The 20,936-nt window shown below is 28.0% G+C and overlaps 2 protein-coding genes across 2 annotated transcripts in view; one reads left to right on the forward strand and one right to left on the reverse strand.

The window, feature by feature from the left end:
* Positions 1-20,487, forward strand: part of Rpn2 (Regulatory particle non-ATPase 2) — a 34,987-nt gene extending 14,500 nt beyond the window's left edge. The window contains exons 8-11 of the mRNA XM_035084035.1: positions 18,713-19,047; positions 19,303-19,652; positions 19,804-20,149; positions 20,345-20,487. Coding sequence (XP_034939926.1) covers positions 18,713-19,047; positions 19,303-19,652; positions 19,804-20,149; positions 20,345-20,415 — 1,102 coding nt within the window. The 3' untranslated portion in view covers positions 20,416-20,487. The remainder of the gene's footprint in view (positions 1-18,712; positions 19,048-19,302; positions 19,653-19,803; positions 20,150-20,344) is intronic.
* The window catches only part of 5-HT2B (5-hydroxytryptamine receptor 2B), a 44,029-nt gene continuing 31,270 nt past the window's right edge, over positions 8,178-20,936 (reverse strand). Inside the window, exons 4-7 of the mRNA XM_035084036.1 lie at positions 18,283-18,451; positions 13,788-14,118; positions 8,887-9,368; positions 8,178-8,662 (exon numbers count right to left, since the gene is read on the reverse strand). Of these exons, the coding sequence (XP_034939927.1) occupies positions 8,178-8,662; positions 8,887-9,368; positions 13,788-14,118; positions 18,283-18,451 (1,467 nt within the window). The remainder of the gene's footprint in view (positions 8,663-8,886; positions 9,369-13,787; positions 14,119-18,282; positions 18,452-20,936) is intronic.

The raw sequence follows: 20,936 nt of genomic DNA on the forward strand, positions 1-20,936 counted from the left end.
AATTTTAACTGTTTAGTTTAGCTCAATGTCAAAAAAGTAACGTCATGATCTCTATTCATTTTTCTTCTATTTTACCACTCACTTATTTTTCTTCTTTTCCTGTTTCTCTGCTGTTATTGTACATAGGAGCTTCACTGCACTATATATTTTCCCAGTATATACGCATGTGAATCTATTTACATGGCGTCATTTCATTGTAAAACGAGTACCATATAACATTAAATGTATAAAAGATGAAAAACCTTTTAAAAACTATGTAAAGTCGTTTACCTGTCTAGTAAATTTCAGTTAAAGCTTTTGCTTTTTTATTATCTTTTTTTTATAGCATCAAAATGACAGTTTTTTTGATTTAAATACTTTTACTTTCTCGGAAAAATAGATTTTCTCCTTTCCGAGTCTATTATTGACTTTTTTTTTATCTCTTTTCGAATTGTCTGTCTAATAATAGTGAGTCGGTATTGACATCGAGGGAGCTGTCAATAATCCCAAAGTTTTCTTTTTATTAATTGATCTTCCAGTTTGCACAGAAAAGTTTCATTGCTCTTCAATGTTTTAAGTGCTTCTAGATTTATAGGTTTATTGCAACTCAATTTTTCCCTTGTTTAATTCCATTTTTGTTGAGAAAATTCCCCTTGTCAGAACCTAAATCTGCAGAGTTCTTTTTAACAATGTTGAGTGAATCAAAAATCCAATTATTATTGATAGAAAAGAAAAGTTAACTCCATGTTGATTAATAATAATTATTTTATTGATTGTATGGTCCAGTTTTTTTCATTTTCGATATTTCAAGAATCACTGAAGATATTAACTCACAATTTATACATATTTTTACATATCGCAAATGAATTTTCAATCTTCCTATCAAGAATAATCTTTGATATATACTTATATTCATTTTTGATTTGTCAATCTATCTACATTTAACAAGATAGTAACTGAAGGTTAGTTAGCACCAGCATTAATTGCATTTCCTGTTAATAATTGAACGTACGCGATCTCGATAATGGAAGTGTTGAAAAGGAAAAAGCAACCCGGATGTTGTTTGTTGTTTTATTATTTTATTTTTATCATTCTCACCACGTACTAATTTTTCTTCAATATTTTTGTTCCCTTTTTTCCTTACCATTTTTTTTTATCATCATGAAACAAGAATTTTGTTTCAATTGCAGTTTATAATGCAATCCTCTTTTTTTCTTTACACTAAATTGATTCCCAGATTTAAACTAAAGCATTCGAAAAATTGTATTGAGTAAAAAATTCCAACGTTGCAATTAATGTAATAATAGAGAATATAAAATAAAAAAATCATGCTGCAAATGCTCTCATAATAACTATAAAAAATTTTTATTTTATATTTCGTTTCATTATACTGCATTTAAATTTAAATTGAAATGAAATAATGATTAAATTTTGTAATTACCAATAATAATTACTTTGTGGTGGAATCTTTTTATTGAGATTCAAGTTTAAGCACTGATTGCAATCGATACCCGTAAAGTGTTGAAACAGTAAAATCACTGTAATTGAAATCATTAGTGTCCATTACTTGTGGTGTACAGAAGAAAAAGTTAAAAGTAGTACTAGAGGGAACTAAAATAAAAACAATTTTATCTAACAAGCTTGGACGTCGTGCTAGCATGTGGACAAAATTTGCAGGTAATTTATAAGACGTACTTTTATGGTCATCTTTACTTACAGACGGTCATATATAAATTGGGTAATTGGTACAGATGGCCACCTGCAAGAAACGATAACATCCATTACTGAAGTTCTAAACCATTTTTGCTGTAACTGTGACAAAAGTGTATTTACGGTTAAAAAAGTTGATGTATGATCATGGATAATCACTAAAAAAATCATTTTATATTTTACAATACATTAAAATTTAAAAAGGATTCTTAACTATTTTGAGGTTTGAAACTAAAAGCAATATTTATTAAATAATAAAAAAAAGTTTAATAGCTACACACTCCTTTCAATTGAACTATTCTATCCATGAATCAATAAAAAATTCGTCATACCTAATACTTTTTTTCTGGGTTATCAATTCTGCGGTTATTATTATTAGTTCAGTAATTGCACTGCTAATCAGAGTGTGTTAAATGCTAAGTTGTCATAAACTACATTGAAAGAAAAAATATTGTCGTAGGAGCAATTCAAAGTTTAGCTAAAGTCGACTGCTGTCACAGCAACCCTTATGCCCTACTCTAATTATTTGGATAACTATTATAACTATCTAGATAGCTGTTACAACTATCTTAACCGTATGAACAAGTGAAATATTGCTAGAGTACCAGTACTATGGATATTAAAGGTTGGATAGTGATGATAAGAAAATTTCCATTAATCAATCATTTTTCTTTAATTATAAAATCTTTTCTATCATTTTTAATCAATTAGTTTTTCTTTTAAATTTTTTTTTTTTGAACTTTTATTTAATTATTATTGTACAATGCACTAGAGTATTTTCTAATATTCCAGTGTAAAATTAATTGAATGATAGAAAATTGAATTAATAAATCATTAGAATTAATTGCGTGCAGAAAGTGGGAATCAGCCATTCAAATTTTCGATATATTTCGATTATTGATCAACTTTATATGCACTGAGAGAAATTTATGGTTGCATTTATTATTATTAATTCGAAAAGGACTCAAATAGGATGTCATTCTTATTCTTAAAAAAACCAAATATATATTTATAAACTGCAATTGCCATTCATTAATTAAAAATTCAAACAATTCTACAATAATTATCTCATAAATATGATTTCCACCGTTTATCAGCAAATAACTTTTTTATCATTTTTTTTTATCTTCCTAACAAAGTTACCTCAATTGTGGAGACCCTTTGACCCACGTAGAGTAATCTAAAGCATCGGTTTCACATCTGAAAGATACTCCAACTGTCACCCCATGCTTTTTGCTTGCTACATTCTATTTTATGTTCTGTGTTCTCTCAATAGATCCCCACGATTCATCTTCACAATCGTTTTAGTTTGGTTGAATTATCAAGATTCGTCCACAATCGCACCCACAAAATTCTTGCGTATTTTTCAATTTAAAGAAAAGATAGAAAAAAAATTCAAACTCATCAGTTTTTAAGGTTTTTCTTTTTTTAAAGACACTGATTTGACGAAAAAAGAATGGCATACGTGAGTATAATAAATCACTGTGAATGCACTTTTCATAAAAATCCTGAAATATTTGTTAAAATGTGATGGACGAGTTTATAAACCACATTATATATAACGTATAATATCCAAGTATATAACATCATATATTCTGAGTATAACTGCTCCACACCCAGTCTACTCGGGAAATTAATCTGATAATATCTTTCAATTGATTGTGTCAAATCCGATAGAAATTGCTCATAATTGAAGTTAATTCTACGATATTTATTAATCTGTTGCGTGTTATAGAGAATATTTAACAAATATTTTCGATATCATTGACTACTTTCATTATTTTATTTTCCATCAACTAACTATACTTACCTTCATAATAATTATAAATCTACTAACATATCAAAAATAATTGAACATTTTTAATCAAACTTTCCCAATAAAGATACAATATATATTTTTGTTTTATTTATAAAAACTACTTATATTACATCGTCTAGTTCGATCGATTTACTCACCATTTTTCGTTCCATGTCATGTGCATCAAAACGCTCTTTGATAGTAAATTTTTATTTTATCAATGAAAAACCACTTCAAGTAATTTCATCATACCCTTCCAGTACCCTTGCCAATATTGTCCAAATTGATAGGATGAAACTTACAAATTATTTTTATTTTTTTAGAAAATATTTTTAACTGCCCCAATCGATCAGTTATGTGTTATTTTAACCAATCAATGTTTTTTTATTTATTCGATTTTTCTATCAGAATATTTTGTTGCCCTGTTTCCACCATTTCATCCTATTTGTCTAGAAATTTTTCACTCCAATACAAATCATTCTTTGTTATTGAAATTAATTTTAATTATTCTTCTACAAAATTTTATTATTATTTTGTTATATTTATTAACATAAATATTTACATATCCATGTAGTAATTATTTTTTTGTGCTTAAGTTGGTATTTATTTATTATTTAGACTCCTATGTCCTCTTTAAACTACTCATACTCACGACACATATTCATAAACCTACACAAGGTGATTTGCTTCAACACATTGCTTCCTATTTTACATCTTCGAATGAGAATTGCTCCGAGCAACTGCAATGTAATTACCACCAAGCATATATCTCCTTTGGCCAGCTATTCTATTCAATAGTAAATTAATTTCAGGGTATTACACATCTGTTCTAAAGTGATGAATGGATACCAGTTTGCATCCATATATGTATTACACTCATGTATAAGAATTAAATCTGATGCAGATTTTTTAGTTATTATTTAATAATAAAAAAAATAATCAGAGTAGCAAATTTGCAAAAAAAAAAAAGTAATTATAAAATTTTTATGGATTAAAGAACAGAATTATTTATAATAAATGATGTTGAGCAATAGAATTTTTTTACACAGAATGACATAAATGTAAATTGTTGAGTTAATTATAAATGACAAAAAAAATTTATTGTGCTTACTTGAAAGTGAAGTATTATTAAATTCAACAATAACGACTTCACTTAGTGTAAAAAGCTCGGTTTCGTCTGTACTTCAATTTTACCACATTCTTTAATCTACAGAGTTTATTTCATAGTTAAAAAAAAAAGTATGTTTACAATGTTTATTCTTAGTTTGAGAGCAACAACTAGTTGAGTAATTTTTTTTTTAACATCAAAGAAAGATGTTTTTACTTTGAATTATGTGATATTTTATTCTTTTCTGAATATTCTCCTCTTACTCTTTAAAAACAATCCAACATTTTTTCTTTATTTTCATTCCAATATTTTTATCGAATTTAAATAATAATATTCAGCACAATCAACTTTTAATTAAAAATATTTAAAAATAAAAAATAATTTCTGTATTCCAGAACAATTCCTGACTTATTTTAAATTTTACCAAATATATCAGGATTTAATAATACCTATTATTTTATTGAGTTGGCAAGAAAATAGTGAAATATCTAAAACAACTTTTAGTTTTATACTATATAAATTTCAATTTACAAAACAGTCACCATGTGTATCAATAACTTGGATACATTCTAAGGGCAAAGACATTGTGGTACCATTTTAATACTTTACATTCTAGAGGTTAAAATGATAAAGTATTTCAAGGTATTTCGATCGCTCCCGATCGTATAAAAAAACCAGGCCCCATTGAAATAAAATGAATATTTTTTATAAAATATACATCCTAGCTTTCTGCATATTGATCAATTTTTCTTTCATTATTCCGAGAAACATTAAAAAATTCGGAAAAGAAGGTTATGTCTATTTTATAGAAGAGTTTAGGTTTAAATTATTAATAATAATTTATTTTTTTAGAAACGGTACAATAAAACCTGATTTTTTTTTGACAAAGTATTTATTATAAATACATGTACACTTAACATTCTTAATTACCATTGGTTTAAATAGAGAGAAGAGTGAACTTTTTCGATCATAAAAATCTTTGCTGTCATTTTTAATAAACTTTTAATTTATTTCAGATTATTTCTTAAGCAATTATTTTATTATTATTTTACACTAATTTCTTGCCAATCCAACAGATGTAAAATTCACAATAACAATCAATGCCATTTGTAGAAAAAAAATTAATTTTATTGTACATTAATAAGATTGAATTTACACGTTTATCAACTCTATAACTAGATTTAATTAAGCGTACTGTTCCCGCCCATCTATTCTATACATTTTTTTATTTTATTTGTGAAAATGTTCTCTTATATATATACATACAATCTTTTAATACTATAATTAATTTTATATGATTTTACGTCGTAGCGTATTGTCGAGTTTTAATCGAAGTTTGACTGTACATTAAATTTTCTTCCATTTTGTTTAACAGTCCTTGTCCCATGTTTTTGTCATAAACACACGTATTTTCTCTCTTTACTTTGTATATTGTCTCTCGATGTTAATAATAATCGATAAACGCCGCTTTCGATACGCATTTCATGCTGAACATTCAAACAATGGAAAAAAATAAACGAAAAAGATTTTTCAGTAAAAATGAAAGTAAAATATTAGAAAGCTTTTTCAAGAAATACTTTTTTATGTTTGAAGGATTTTTAAAATTTTTTTGAGTGAATCTAGATATTTGTAAGCAGTTGAAATGGATCAATTTACCGATGATAAAATTTTTGACATATTTGAATCACTTAAGCATATTAATCCAAGATATTTCATTCTCTTGTATCTGAATCTCCAGATATTATAAAGAATAAATGACAAGCACAGCAATGGATTCAAATATTTGCTATTGATATTTTAAAGCGTCCATTTTATTGAAGAGATTTATGAGCTTTTGATCGATTTATCGAAGTTGTTTTGTTACATTTTTCTACCATAAATATTTTTATTCATTTTAGTGATATTATATCTTTTATCTAACATTTATCCTAAGAAAATTCAATGTTGAAAGTATTGATTATTCTTATTCGTTTTATTTTTTTTTTCTCACATTTATTTTTACAATAATTATTTATTTAATTTATTAGCCTTTTTTTTTTATTCAGTGTTTATATTATCCTTTAGATTTTCTTCGATTACTTATCATAGTAATCACTCTTTGTCGAGTATATAAATTAGGCTTTTTAAAGCTATATTTACGTATAGATATTTTAGTGTTGATCTGCTTCTTGATTTTAGAACCCAGTACAAATCTTAAATTTTTTTTTTATGTGTTAAATAACTAGTTTAACACTTTTGTTTTTTTTTACATTTACTTTTTAACTAATAGAGATAACAATTGTACATTCAAGTCTTTTTATATTTACAACAATTACATCAATCAGTTCGAAGACATTTAATGCATTCAGACTTATCAACTTTTTGCTTTCATTCAACTTTAATGACAAATAATCTGAACATTGACATAAAATATTTTTATTATGTATAAATAATAATATAATATTTAATTATTAATAAAACAGATTTTGGTATTTTTAGCTGAAAATATAAATAAATCATTTTTAATTTAATAAAAAAAATGAATAGTTTAAAAGTCTAGTGAAATTTTGTTATTGAACCAAAGTTTGATGAAATTTAGATTAAATTTAATTCAACTTTATCTTTTTTTAATTCACTTCTTAGTGAATATTAAAAAAAAAAATCACTTCTTACACATCAACCAGTTTTTTTTAAAATTTATTATTTATTATTTAAATATACTTAAATTTGTATGAAATAATTAAAAATGATTAACTTGGCAATTTTAATTATTTACATTATTATAAATGAAATGTAAATTTTCATTAACTTTCTTTATTAATTTTCAACAATACTATCATTTAAATAACATCGATGATTTTTAATAATAAGTTTTATAATTATTTGATGACATCAAAAAGTACCTGAAATAGGACACTTTTAGTTAATATTTCAATATACTTTTTGACTTGCTATATCACACAGTCTATTCTGACTCTAAAAAGATTGTTCAGCGCTTAAATATTTTCTTTACATTATCAACCTTATTTATTTATTATTTCACTTTAATTTTATTATGTTTACTCGTGTTAATTTATGACAAAACCAGTACTCTCAGAACAGTTATATTCAACTATAAAAATCACAAAATACAACATCGTAAATCAAGTTACCCTTCTTGAACTCAAGTCCAAGTCGTCAATCTTAGAACCTGATTGAGGTAAAGAATAAAAAAAAAAAAGTAAGGGGATATGGAGATTTTTTAAAGTCATGTTCTGTAAGACATAATTCTCATATGCAAATACACTTAAGAAACACGAACCCGACGAGATGATAAGAATGCCAACAGACAAAGGGAGAGAAAGAGAGAGTAAGGAAGCTAGTGGGTGGACTAAAAACACATTCACTCATTTCCGAGCTGCCTGTACTTTACGATCACGTCAATCAGCAAAAAAAGTCTTTAATCTCTTCTTCAGTAAGCAGAAAAAAAGAATTTCAGTAAAAATAAATAATTCTTTATATTTATTATTACAAATAAATGGATAAAAATGGTTTTATTATCATTGGCAACAAGAGGATTTGTCACACTTTTGTGACAACAATCTCTGGTCGCCGTGACTGAACCTACCGCGATGGTTTCCATGCTGGTTTATTACGTTGACAAAGTAGAACTCTTTTGAATGCTTGTCGGAAGACCTTATTAAAAATTGTATACAAAATAGGATTGACCATAGAACTGGAATAACCCAACCAAGTAACAAGATCAAAAATTTTCCTATCAATTCTTTTTTCACAGTCAGGACACACCGCAGGCACTAGATTTAGAACAAAAAATGGTGCCCACAAGATGACAAATGTAAAGAAAACTACTCCAAGAGCTTTGGTAGCTTTTTGTTCCAGTCGGATTGCTTGACCACGACCCGAACTGTTTCGCGACAAAACACTACTGTTTCGAGAATGATGAGTCCGAATGGTACCACTGTACTTCAACAAACATGGTGACGATGAGTTTGGTTTAGGTGTGAGAGTGGCGCCATTGTGAGCTTTCATTGTAACAGCACGTCGCAGAGGTGTTGGACATGATGATGCCAAAAGAGTCCTTGTGCTGCCTGCAAGAAGTTGAAAAATCATCAAGTGATTGATCCTGATAGATGAGGGTGTTCAACCCTTTAAATAGTTTATCTTTGATTAATATTGATGGTAAAAAGTACAATCGAAACCTGTCCACAACAAATCTTCCAAGAATTAAGTCTGACATATTGATGGAGTTCCAAGTATTCCATTGCAGACAGGTTCAGTTGTACGGAAAAGAAAAAGTAAAACAAATACCCACCAGCACTTGAACCTCTCCTGGTGCCTCTCCAAGTGACAACAGAGTTTGATCCTTCAAAGGATTTTGTCTCAGTCTTCGGACTCTTTCTACCAATAGGTTTGAGGCTTGCACTGGAGATAATGACCACTTCTCCAGAGTTATCTGGTGGTTTTTTCGAGGATTCTCCAAAGTAAGGGCAGGTGCATGGAGGTGGAAGCACAAGATCTTCTTTCTCAATGTTCTTTCGTCTAGGATTTTCCAAAGCTGAATCATGTTGTGGCGATAATCGGGATAAAGATTTATCTAAAGGATTAGATTCATGAAAGCTAAATGCTCGTTTTCGTTGCATCTTCATAGGAGATTCAAGTCGATGAAAATACGCTTCGTTGTAAGTTGATGCTCTTCTTCGATGTTTCCATTGAGTTGGAGGACTAGAATCATCCTGGATGATTGTCAAACTAGCTCTAGATCCTGTTTCACTACTCGCTGCGCTTTCGGCACTTCTGAAATAATTGTAAGCAAATAGGGTAACTTTAGAGTTAGTTTCAAGTAGATGGTGTTAAATTTACCAGTTATTGAATTTTAAAATTATTTTGTAATTAGTTTTGCTTAAGTAGTATAACATTTAAAGTCTTACTCAAAGTTCAAAAGACTTATGTTGTATTTAAACATTTACAGCTTAATTTATGTTAATTCTTTGTTTTTTCTCAATGTTAAAGAAGCAAACAATGTAGAAATTCCTTAAATAAATTTAAAATTCTACAAGTTAAATTAAACGTAATAGAATACTATAGCTTGATGAAAGTAAAATTGTAATAATTTAAAAAGCACTTATAAATTGATAGAAACCTAGAACTTTCTCATTTCATGACACTTTCAAGAGAATAAAGAATCCTCAAGACTCTTTGAGTCGTAGATATTGGTACATTAAAGAAAGGAATGGATATAGATAGCAAGGGACAAAGCATCAACATCTAGAAATCATCAAAGCCATCATGGTCTAGAAGTTGTTAGATATAGTGAACAACTTGAATATCGTTGACAAATTGAAAAAGCTTCAGCTTTCTAGAGCAAATAAAATTGTCTAGGTAAACTTGAAGCTTGTGTGAAATTCTTTATTGTTTGGAATCTAAAACCTGCTATAGCGTATATTTGAATTTTATTTCATTCTTTCTAACAATCTCATAAGAGCTATGTGAAATGCTAGATCTTCTTTTTTACAATCTCATTTATTCTTTATCCTATCATCAATCTTAATACTGTTATCATGTCACAAATAAAAATACTTTTTGATACAATTTTTATTTATTTTTTCTCTCTTTCACTATTTTTATCTGCTCTTATATCTATTATTTGATAAACATGTACATAAATATTCTCTTTAAAAATCAGAGTATTTTTTTTTGTTTGTACATCAAAGCATTTTGAAAACTTAAAACCACATACGGAAAACCACTTCAAAGATACTATCTGACGTATATAAGACTTGCAACTTTTTCATTTTCCATTTCTCTTGGTGTAGGATTCCTACCTACACTTCTTTTTCTTCTGCTTCTTCTGATATACATTTTTCAAACCTCAATGTACCGTTATATATTTTTCACTCTCATGATACTCAATACCTCCTTGGAGTTTTACGAACTTTGCCTCCCTTATCGTTCTTATACTTCCTGATTTTATTCTCACACTCCTTTATAATATCAACATCGCCCCATCCATTTCCCAGGTCGCTTTGAGACCAACTTATCCTTCCAGTGTCGTAACCAGACACATTGCACGATATTAATGATCGTCAGCAAGTACGCCCGGAAGAAACTACGATTGAGAATTCTCATTAACGGAGCTTCATCATATACCGGAAATCAAAATCAAGTACATTGTAATTTCATGTTTTAGAAAGTGTAGGTTCAAATCGTTCAACACATTTTAATGATTTGTTCTACTATTATTATTATTAAATATTATAACTAATTTTTCATCAATTTATCTTATTATTGAACACTGTGTATTAATTGTTTTCATCTACAAGTACTTTTTTACTTTTACATTGAATTTCTCTTTAATTATTTTCTGTATATAAATGATTAAAAAAAATTTTTCCAATTAAATTGATGCTTGCAATAGTTTTCTAAATATTGTAACATGAAATAAAATGATATAAAAATTTTTATACATTTTTTTTACCATCAGAAAAATTTAATACAATAAAAAAAAAAATATCTCTTGTGGGGAATTATGAAATAAATTTTTTAATTTCTAATAAAAATGAAAAAAAAAAGAATTTTGTCAGAAAATTCTCAAGTAATTTATTTAATTAAGCAAAATAATTAAAAAAATTTCAATATTATTTAATCTGATACTCCAACATTTTTTATAAACAATTAAAATTCAATAATTATTTAAAATTATTTTTCAAATTTAATTTCCATTAATTAAATAAACTTTTCAATTTTTTTTTTTTTAATAAAAAAATTTCGAAGCAAATCATCAATTTATTCTTGTCTATTTCAAAGCAATAAAAAAAAATTTGCAGCCATTTATTTACGTTCTGTGATTCCACGTTATTTTAGATAAATAACTTGCAAAAGAGGATTTATTTAATAATGAGGAACTTGGTAGTCACTTGTGAGTAGGCGTCTTTGGACTCAACTTGTTCGGAAAGCCTCCTGCACAAACCAACTATCTCACGCTCTATCGTATCTCCATAATGGACCAACCACTTACCTTCTCTTTAAGTTTCTTAAATGTTTCAGCTACTTTTTATCTTTTTTCTTTTTTTTTTCTTTCATCCTCTTTTTTACTCTTTTTTATTTACTCTCACTAATGGAATACAACTTTATTGCTCTTCACAGAGCCCACCAACGTACCAGTAAGTTGCTATTGCTGTTACTAAACTTATACGACTTACTACGCGAATAAAATACCTAGAATTTGCGTGCATGGTTTGGATAAGTGGTCATCATGATTACAGATTACGATAAAACAAGCATTAAATCTTAATGCGTTTCTCTACTGTTACCAAAAGAAAATTATTTCCTTTACACGTAAACTCAGATTCTTGGACAGAATAAGAATAAATGTAATCATAATTATGATAAATAACTTTTATTTGAATGAATAAAAACTATTTTGGAACTTTTATCTGATCACAAGTGCAATCGTGACCAAAATTATTTTATCATAGTGATCTTTTTTCTAATTTTATTGTTAACATGTATTCACACTAAAAACAAAAAAAAAAAATTAACTAGATTATTTTACTCAAAAATTATTAAATGATAATTACTCATAATGCTAATCAATTAGTGAGCCTTCTTTGAATTTAAATGACTCTTAAAAAATCCAAAGATTCATCATACCACATTTTTCCATTTTCATCTAATGAGTCTGCTTTTTAATCAACAAACGAAAGTAGAGAATTACTTTTCTAAATTACTCGAAAGAATAGAAATAAAAAGTTTAATATAAAAATTAATTGCCGTTTGCCGCAGAGACTTTGATGTTACAATTTCAAAGCAAAAACAGCTGTAAATAAGAGAAAACTAAAAAAGCGTCGGAGGAAATTGACTTCATTTAATTTTAGGAAACAATTTAGATGTTTTATCAGATAGGAAATACTTTCTTTTTCAATCAGACACAGTGTAAAGATTGTAAGCAAGAAGTATCAAATGTGCTGTTATTTTCTTTCTTGTTGAGCTTTAATGGTTTCTGTTTGTAGCTTTCATTTAATTTTTTTTTTTCTATTATTGTCAAGATAAAACTGCAACTGTTTCAGTGCAAGATGAAAAACAATGTTCTTAACGCACCAGTTTACACTACTGTTATCAAGACAATAATGTCTATCTATTCGTACTCTTGTACTTTAATTTTCAAGTCTTTCCTTTAAGCTTTCAGTTTTCTGGTTTAAACTTAATCTCAAGAGATTTCAGTTGAACTCGAGAATGACTTGCAATCGATCTACGTGAAATACTGGTTCCAGTGATCTTTTAGTTCAGGATTTGACCTCAACTTACGAGCTTTTATTTATCTCCATCTACCAAAGAAACTGACCAGATATCTCTAGAGTAATATCAATTTTATTTAATTTAACTTTATTATCACTATCATTATCTCTTCTATTTTGATTCATTGCTTCAATAATGACCTGCAAAATTGCACGTAAAGTAGAAAAAGTTCATTGTGAAATTAACCCAGGCATGGATTTTTGCAGAGGTTGTCATGTTTTCCAGTTCGATGAGCATTGGAGAGAATTAGGTAAAAATTATGCTCTTTTATTCGTGAATGTTTAAATTAAAGTGATAGTTATTGAATAATAAATTGCTATACTTGGCTTGATAGATATTTTTTTTGGACAATCGATTATGGAAGGTTGATTGAAAACATTCATCAACAAAATAGTTCATTTATGACAACGTTGGATGCAGTTATTGAATTTTAATGAATAAAATCAGTCAATTATTTATAAATTGAAACCATTATTCAGTTTTGAAATAAATAAATATTTTTATTTAATTAGCTAGTTTATAAAACTATCAATTATTTAATTATATCAATGATGTATTCATCAGTTTATATTATTTCTTTAATTTCATTCATTTTTTATTTGGCTGAGTTCTAGTTTAAAAATCTTATTATAGTGTGATATAAAATAGTAATATCTAGGATAAATTATAAATACTGATTTATTAGTATTTATCTTTCACAAGTGGATGTACATTTTTTAATCTTCATATCTCCAAATGAATAATTTCTTCTTTTTATTTATATACTGAGGAATAATTGGATAAAACCTTCATGCTATATCACCAATAATCAAGAGGGAAATAACGAAAAAGAAATTATATTAACTGCTAGATGATAAAATAATTCACAAATTTGATATCATAACTTCAATAAAAAGCTTATGAAAGTTATTGACTCACTCATTTCTAAATCTGCTTCGTGGATGAGTTAATTCATGTTGATGCTGATGAGTAGTTGACCTGGGGGTTACAATGGGTGACTGATCTGACGCAAAATTCCCTATACCACCAAGACCTTTTGATAGTTTGAACATTTCAGCTCCAAATGCATGCAGAGCCAACATTGCAGAAGGTGGTGGTTTGCTTTCAGGCAACCAGAATTCCCGACTGTCTAAGGTGGGTTCTGTGTCAGTAGAGGCTGCTGATGTATGCTGCGGTGTTCCACCACTCCCTTCATTTCCTTTGCTTATCTGAAGTCGTCTCCAAGTGCTTCCCCTGTCAAAACCTGCAACTCATCCACAAACCATTCATTAGTGCTTTTTTTTCATCTTCCTTATTGTTGGTAAACCAATACCCATGTGTTCATAACTCCTCATCAATAACAGCATCACGAACTCTTGGTTGTGAAAAAAAACAACATAAATATTCAGATGTTATTTTTAGGGTTGGTGTATTTTAATAGTTTGGATGATGTTGGAAAATATGTAGAGCATAGCATAGTTATAATATTTAGTAGTTTGAATGCAAAAACAAGTTTGTTACCATGATGTGAGAGCTAGAGCTTTGTTGAATAAGTAGATTAAAACTTAATAGAGTTATTAAAATAACTGCATTATGATTCAACTTGTCAGTAATGGAAATAATGAGAAGAAAAAGAAAGGGAATTGGATAGAAAGAGAAGAGATATTTGAATCATATTAACTAAGTGTTATAATGCATTTATCAAGAATGCATTTTACAACGGAAATAATTTATATTTAAATACCTAATAATAAAAAATTGAAGTAACGATTGATGATATGCTTTACTACTACTAGGATTTAGTAATTTAAGTTTCTAGTAAATCTACATTTTGTCATAACATTTTTCAGATATTTTAAAAACTGTATCTGATCTTTCTTTCTTCAATTTTTGCTAAAATATTCCAATATTTTCATCCATTCAAGAGATTACTATTTGTTGAGCTCATGAAAAGTTATCCTTTACTTATTTCAGTGAAGTTATTTGAATTTTACATAATATGAGTGGATATTTAAAAGATGAAAAATAATATTAAATCATAGTCATGTAATCTCTCTTGCTATTCTTGGTAATCACTCAGTTGTATTATTTTTAAGTTGAATGTTTCTCTTATCAAATGCATAATAATTTAAATAAAAAAAATGCTTGATTAAACAAAGATATGAATTTTTCTTCATTCTTCTGAATCATATGAAAATTTAATAAACTTCCTAACAATACACTGGTGAAATAGGATCAGTGAATTAATCAATTGTCATTCATTCTGTAAGCTGAATGGAGTTGGTATTAAATATAATATGACATTTTTATTTTACTCAAAAACGTGAAAATCAATAAGAACATTGAATGAAATTGGAATAAAATAGAATTGAAGGTCGTAAGTTACATCAATCGTTTTTGATTCATAACAATATTCTTAAGATTTTTCTGTCATGCAGATTCAATTTAGAATTCTTTTCCAGACATTATTATATTTTATTATTGACTGTAGTCGTTTTAGATTGAAAATTCAATTACCATAGTATTTGTGATGAAGTGATAGTTGGTTATTGCGTACCTACTTCTAACTTATGTCAATGAAGAAGACATACTATGAATATTTTATGATAATTCTACCTCTTTAAAGCTCATGAAAAAATTTTTTCAAGGAAAATAAAAATGCCGGATTAAATTTTTATAAGTAACTTTTGCTTTAAATTAAATAATGTTTACTATTAATAATTATTACCCAACAATTTTTCTAGTGTGAAATAAAAATAGCTATTCTGTTATTTATAAAATTTAAATCAAAATCAATCTTTTCAATGCTTTATAATTATATCCAGTTATTATTCAACACAAAAAAAAACTATTTTTCATAAAAAAAAATATTATTGAATTCTATACTCAACAAAAAAAAAAAAAAATTAAATAAAACTATTTTTATTGAAGTTTATTCATATTTAATTAAGTTTATTTATAGTGAGTACATATTGAAATTTTTTTCAACAAGTTGAGATTAATAGAATTTTTTTTTTTTAGTTTATAAAAAGTTTCTTTCTTTAAAATAAAATTTTTATAATAAAATCCTTGCTATTCAGAGAAACTCCTTTTCAATAAAATGTTGAGCTTCTATTAAACACTTCTGGTCATTCGAATAATCCATTGAAATGCTTAGAACAGTCTACTATTGACCGAAACCTACAAAATACAGGCTCTGAAATATTTTATGCCAAGTGAGTGACCCAAACGATAAGAGGATTGTCGGAACATATATGTATTTTTACTACTATCTAGCAAGATTTTTATTTTCTCAGGACATTCAGTGGCTTAAGTGTGACTATGCTTGAAGGGATTCCCTCACTGATCCTCAGGCCCATAAGAAAGATTGTTTTAACTAAATTGGAAGATTTATCTTTTTTATTGTTGTAATAAACCTTCATTGGAATTCAAGAACTTCATTTATTTTTAACTTCCCATTAGGAAGTTATTTTAATGAGATCAATTTTTAAAATTCATAATTTTATCGTATCTTTACATTTTGAGACATTTAAAGGCATATTAGAAGGTTTAAAAATATATGTATGGGCGGACAGATATTCACTTTTAATATTTAAATATTCATAATAATTCGTTGAATATTAAATAAAATTAAGTAAAACAAAAAAAAATAGCTAATAATTTTTTAAGACTACGAGAAATGGAAGATGACTTGGCGGAAATTTTGAGCTGAAGAACACGTCATTCAGTGAATTGTGCACTGAATGGATAGAAAGTTTAGTGGAAAGAGGTCGAAGGATCAATTTGTTATCTTATACATGGCAGGTTATTTTTGACGTTCACCACACCTTATGATTGAGCGTTAAAAAATTCCTTTTCTCAATTAATGCAATAACTTATTCATCTCTAATTATTGAAGAAAAAAGAATTAAAAGTATTTTTCTCTATTTTTTTAAAAATTTTTTAATTGCAAAAAAATTTCTCCTAAGAAGTTCAATTATTTTTTAATAAGAATTTAAAGTAATTCTTGAATAATATTTCTAATTAAATAAATTAATTAAATTCCATTTAATTAAAATCCTTATATCATTAGAATTGATTTTATTGATGATAAATTAATTATAAATTTAAAATATCTAATCACTTTAATAATTAATTAAATTAAAATAATAAAGTTTTTTTTTTTAATAATTATTTGTTAAATTTAGTAAGAAAACTAATTCATTAGTAAATAGTGAGTATTTGTTATACGAAGATAAAAAAAAATTTGATCTTGGATAATTAAATTAAAATCAACATTGTCTAACGAATTATGAATTCTTAAAAATTTATTCTTTTTATGAAATATATATTCAAGTTATCCAATTAATAAAAGTGTTTCTCGAACAGAGCACAGTAATTCCTCTTAATTATCAAGTTGAAGTAGTCTTTTACTCTTTGCTTCCATGCTTTCTCATTCCTCTAAAAGTCCCCGCGAGTAGTTTGGAGAGCTGTTCGTAGTCTAGGAAAATTTAACAGTCTACAAAACTCAACTAAAAAGTTTCATCATAGTGGTCATGTATATATATACATATATATAATACACGTATATAATAACTATTTCCTTTCCCTGAATTTGCTGCAAAGTTAGTTGGCCATTCATTATTTAAATTTGGCTTCCCTAACTCTCTATGAAATATATTTTAATAACCAGAGTCAATTGAACAGTAATTCTATCAAGAAATAACTTTACTAAGATTTTACATTAATTTTCATGTTATTATTTATTATTAAACAAACTTTTTTATTTGTTTTATAATAATTAATTACCTGTGGAATAATTAATCCAACTTTAGAAATATTATTATCGTTGATTTAAATAATTAAATTCAAGTTTTATTTATTGATAATTCAATTGAAATAAAATGATCAAATTTAATAGAACTTTGTTGAAAAAAATTCAAATAAAATAAAAAAGATCCATAAATAGATGATGGGAAATGAGGAAAAAGAGGCAACATATTTACAAAATTATTTGACATTTGAGTTAATAATCGGATTAACGTGTCTTTGTCAACAAAATTCTCTCGGGATTGTACGCATTTTGACGATAAAGCAAAGAGAAGTAGACGATAAACTTACTGCTTTTCTTCCTCTCTACAAGATCCAACGCAGTGACGCATTTGGTCGTACCAAGCAGACGTCAAAGAAATGTGTGTAAATAATTTCTGACCCTTTATTTACCCTTGGAGAAAATCGTCCGTTATATTATTCACCATTTTTCCCAACGATTCGAAAAGATTCGAGGTTAGATCGTAAAAAAAAATTTACTTGCTGAGCATAGCAAGTGATAAAATGATCTCAGGGAGTTGGATACTATTATTGCAACACTTTGAAGAGATTGAACAGAAACTATCCTAAGAAAATTTATCCAACTCTCTAAGGGGTAGTTTAGTCACCCGGAAACAAAACCCACCTGGTGTCCTGCAGATATTCTGCCGTTGTTCAGCCAAGAGTTGAAATGTTAGCGCGTACGTGAGTAGCATCACCCCTAGTGGTATGTAAAAGCAGATTATGCTACCGATCAACTTGTAGAGTGGATCTGGAATTTGGCAGGCGCCGTCTACAAGCATTGAAGCATCGTCCTGGAACATATTGATAACTGAATTAATTTTCTTGGAAATTCCATCGTCAATTTCTAAGAACACTTGATATACGAGTTTAAAAGACAAAAGAAATGAAACTGTTTAAAGCTTAACTTGATAAAGATGACATAAAATTAAAGAAAATTTACTGAAAGATCTTTTTATTAGATTTCTAAGATTTATTCTAAAAGTAAATTCATTATGCCTAAGATCTTTTTCTCTTTGATTCTCTAACGTAATTTATTTATCTCTTGTTTTCAGAACTCCAGAACAATGTCCAAGTGTCGTATCTCTTTTAGCAGAAAGCTATAATCCTCACGTAAGATATGGAGCAGCAATGGCATTGGGGATAGCTTGTGCTGGAACAGGGCTCAAAGAAGCGATCGCATTACTCGATCCAATGACCAACGACCCTGTTAACTTTGTACGACAAGGAGCCCTTATTGCTTCTGCCATGATCCTTATTCAACAGACTGAGGCGACTTGTCCTCGCGTCAAAGATTTTCGAGCACTTTACGCTAAGGTCGTCGTTGACAAACATGAGGATGTAATGGCCAAGTTTGGTGCTATCTTAGCGCAAGGAATTATCGATGCTGGTAAGATTACAGCTTGAGTATTTTCTATCACGTTTATCGATAGTTTACACTACAAGCTCCAACATCATTATTATCAACAAAACTTTGATGTATTCCTCTTATTTTCTAAAGTCTTGTCCAGTTTAAATGAAAATCAATACGTTTCATTACATTGAATAGTCTTCCGAAGATTAGAAATCCAACAGTTCATCAGCTTTAATTCAAGGTATTGATTTGGAAAAAGTGATGTAATTTTTTTTTAAATTATTTTTCCAGGTGGCCGCAATGTTACAGTATCTCTTCAATCACGAACTGGACACACTAACATGTTGGCAGTAGTTGGAGCTCTAGTATTTACCCAGTATTGGTATTGGTTCCCTCTAACCCATTGCCTTGCCCTAGCTTTCACTCCAACCTGCATCATCGGTCTCAATGCGCAATTGAAAATGCCTAAATTTGAGATTCGTTCAAATGCACGGCCAAGTATTTACGCATATCCAGCTCCACTTGAAGAGAAGAAACGTGAGGAACGTGAGAAAGTTCAAACTGCTGTTTTGAGTATTGCTGCAAGAGCACGACGTCGAGAATCTGAGAGACGAGCTAGACATTATGAAATGATGGAAGTGGTAGGTTTGCTACAATTATTTTCCTTGTTGAAATAATTGCATTCAAATTCTTTTCTTTTCTTTTTTTTGAAAAATAACTATAAATATTGAATAAGTAAAAATACTTTGTGTCAATATTTTGAGGTAATAATTAAAATAAATGATTTCTAAGGATCCTCCTGCAGCAGATAATAAGGAAAATCCAGAAACGCCGTCCACATCTTCCTCTTCATCGAGCAAAACTGAAGCCAAGAAAGATGAGAAGGATAAAGACAAGAAAGATGATAAAGATAAAAAATCCAAGGAAGATGATAAAGATAAATCTGAGAAGAAGGAACCTGAACCGAACTTTGAAATTCTTCAAAACCCTGCTCGCGTTCTTCGCCAACAACTAAAAGTCGTTCAGATGGTTGAAGGAAGCCAGTATGCACCTGTCAAAGATCTTCAAATTGGAGGCATTATCATGATGAAACACATTAAACCAGATAGTGAAGAAGAATTAGTCGAACCAGTTGCTGGTGAGGAAAATTAATTTTTTTTTCATTTATCATTTATAATAACTGCAAATTAATCTCATTCAATTCTATAAAATAAAGAATTAGAAATGCTCTTAGAGGAATTAGAGTTCTGTACAATTTTTTACGTGATTTTTTTAAAAGCTTTGAAAATGTACATTTATTAGTAACTTAACAATGTGAATCATTTATGTGCAGCTTTTGGACCAAAACCCGACGAAGAGAAAGAAGCTGATCCTCCAGAGCCTTTTGAATACAACGAGGACTAAACAGTAACAAAAACATCTATAAATAAATTACATCAAGATAGTAAAATTACAATAAATATATTTCATGCATTATCTCTAATTGTTTGAAATATTACGGATTATTCATTTCTTTTTTACTAAAATAATTACAATCATAATTATACTAATTATTATAATCATGATTATCGTAATAAATTCAAATATTAAATGAAACATCAATGGTTTTAACCATCAATAAATACTAAAATTAGAAATTGCGTTGGAGTTGCTGCATCGATGAAATGAAACCTGATCAATTACTCCATTCAAAATTAATTCCTCTTCATATAACTGTAATTATTTATTATTAATTCAGTGCGTTGTAATTTCGCTCTCATTTTAATCTATAAATTCATCATGTAGTCATTAACGCATAATTTAAAAAAGGCCATCTCGGATATTTTTTTTTTATGTTTCTAATTAAACATTTATAAAGCTTTATGATAATTCGAACATATAAATCTACTTAACGAAATTCTCTACTTTAATCCATAAAATACACA

This window comes from Chelonus insularis, unplaced genomic scaffold (assembly GCF_013357705.1).
Source record: "Chelonus insularis isolate UGA/USDA-ARS -01 unplaced genomic scaffold, ASM1335770v1 contig_381_pilon, whole genome shotgun sequence".
Taxonomy (NCBI): Eukaryota; Metazoa; Arthropoda; class Insecta; order Hymenoptera; family Braconidae; genus Chelonus; species Chelonus insularis.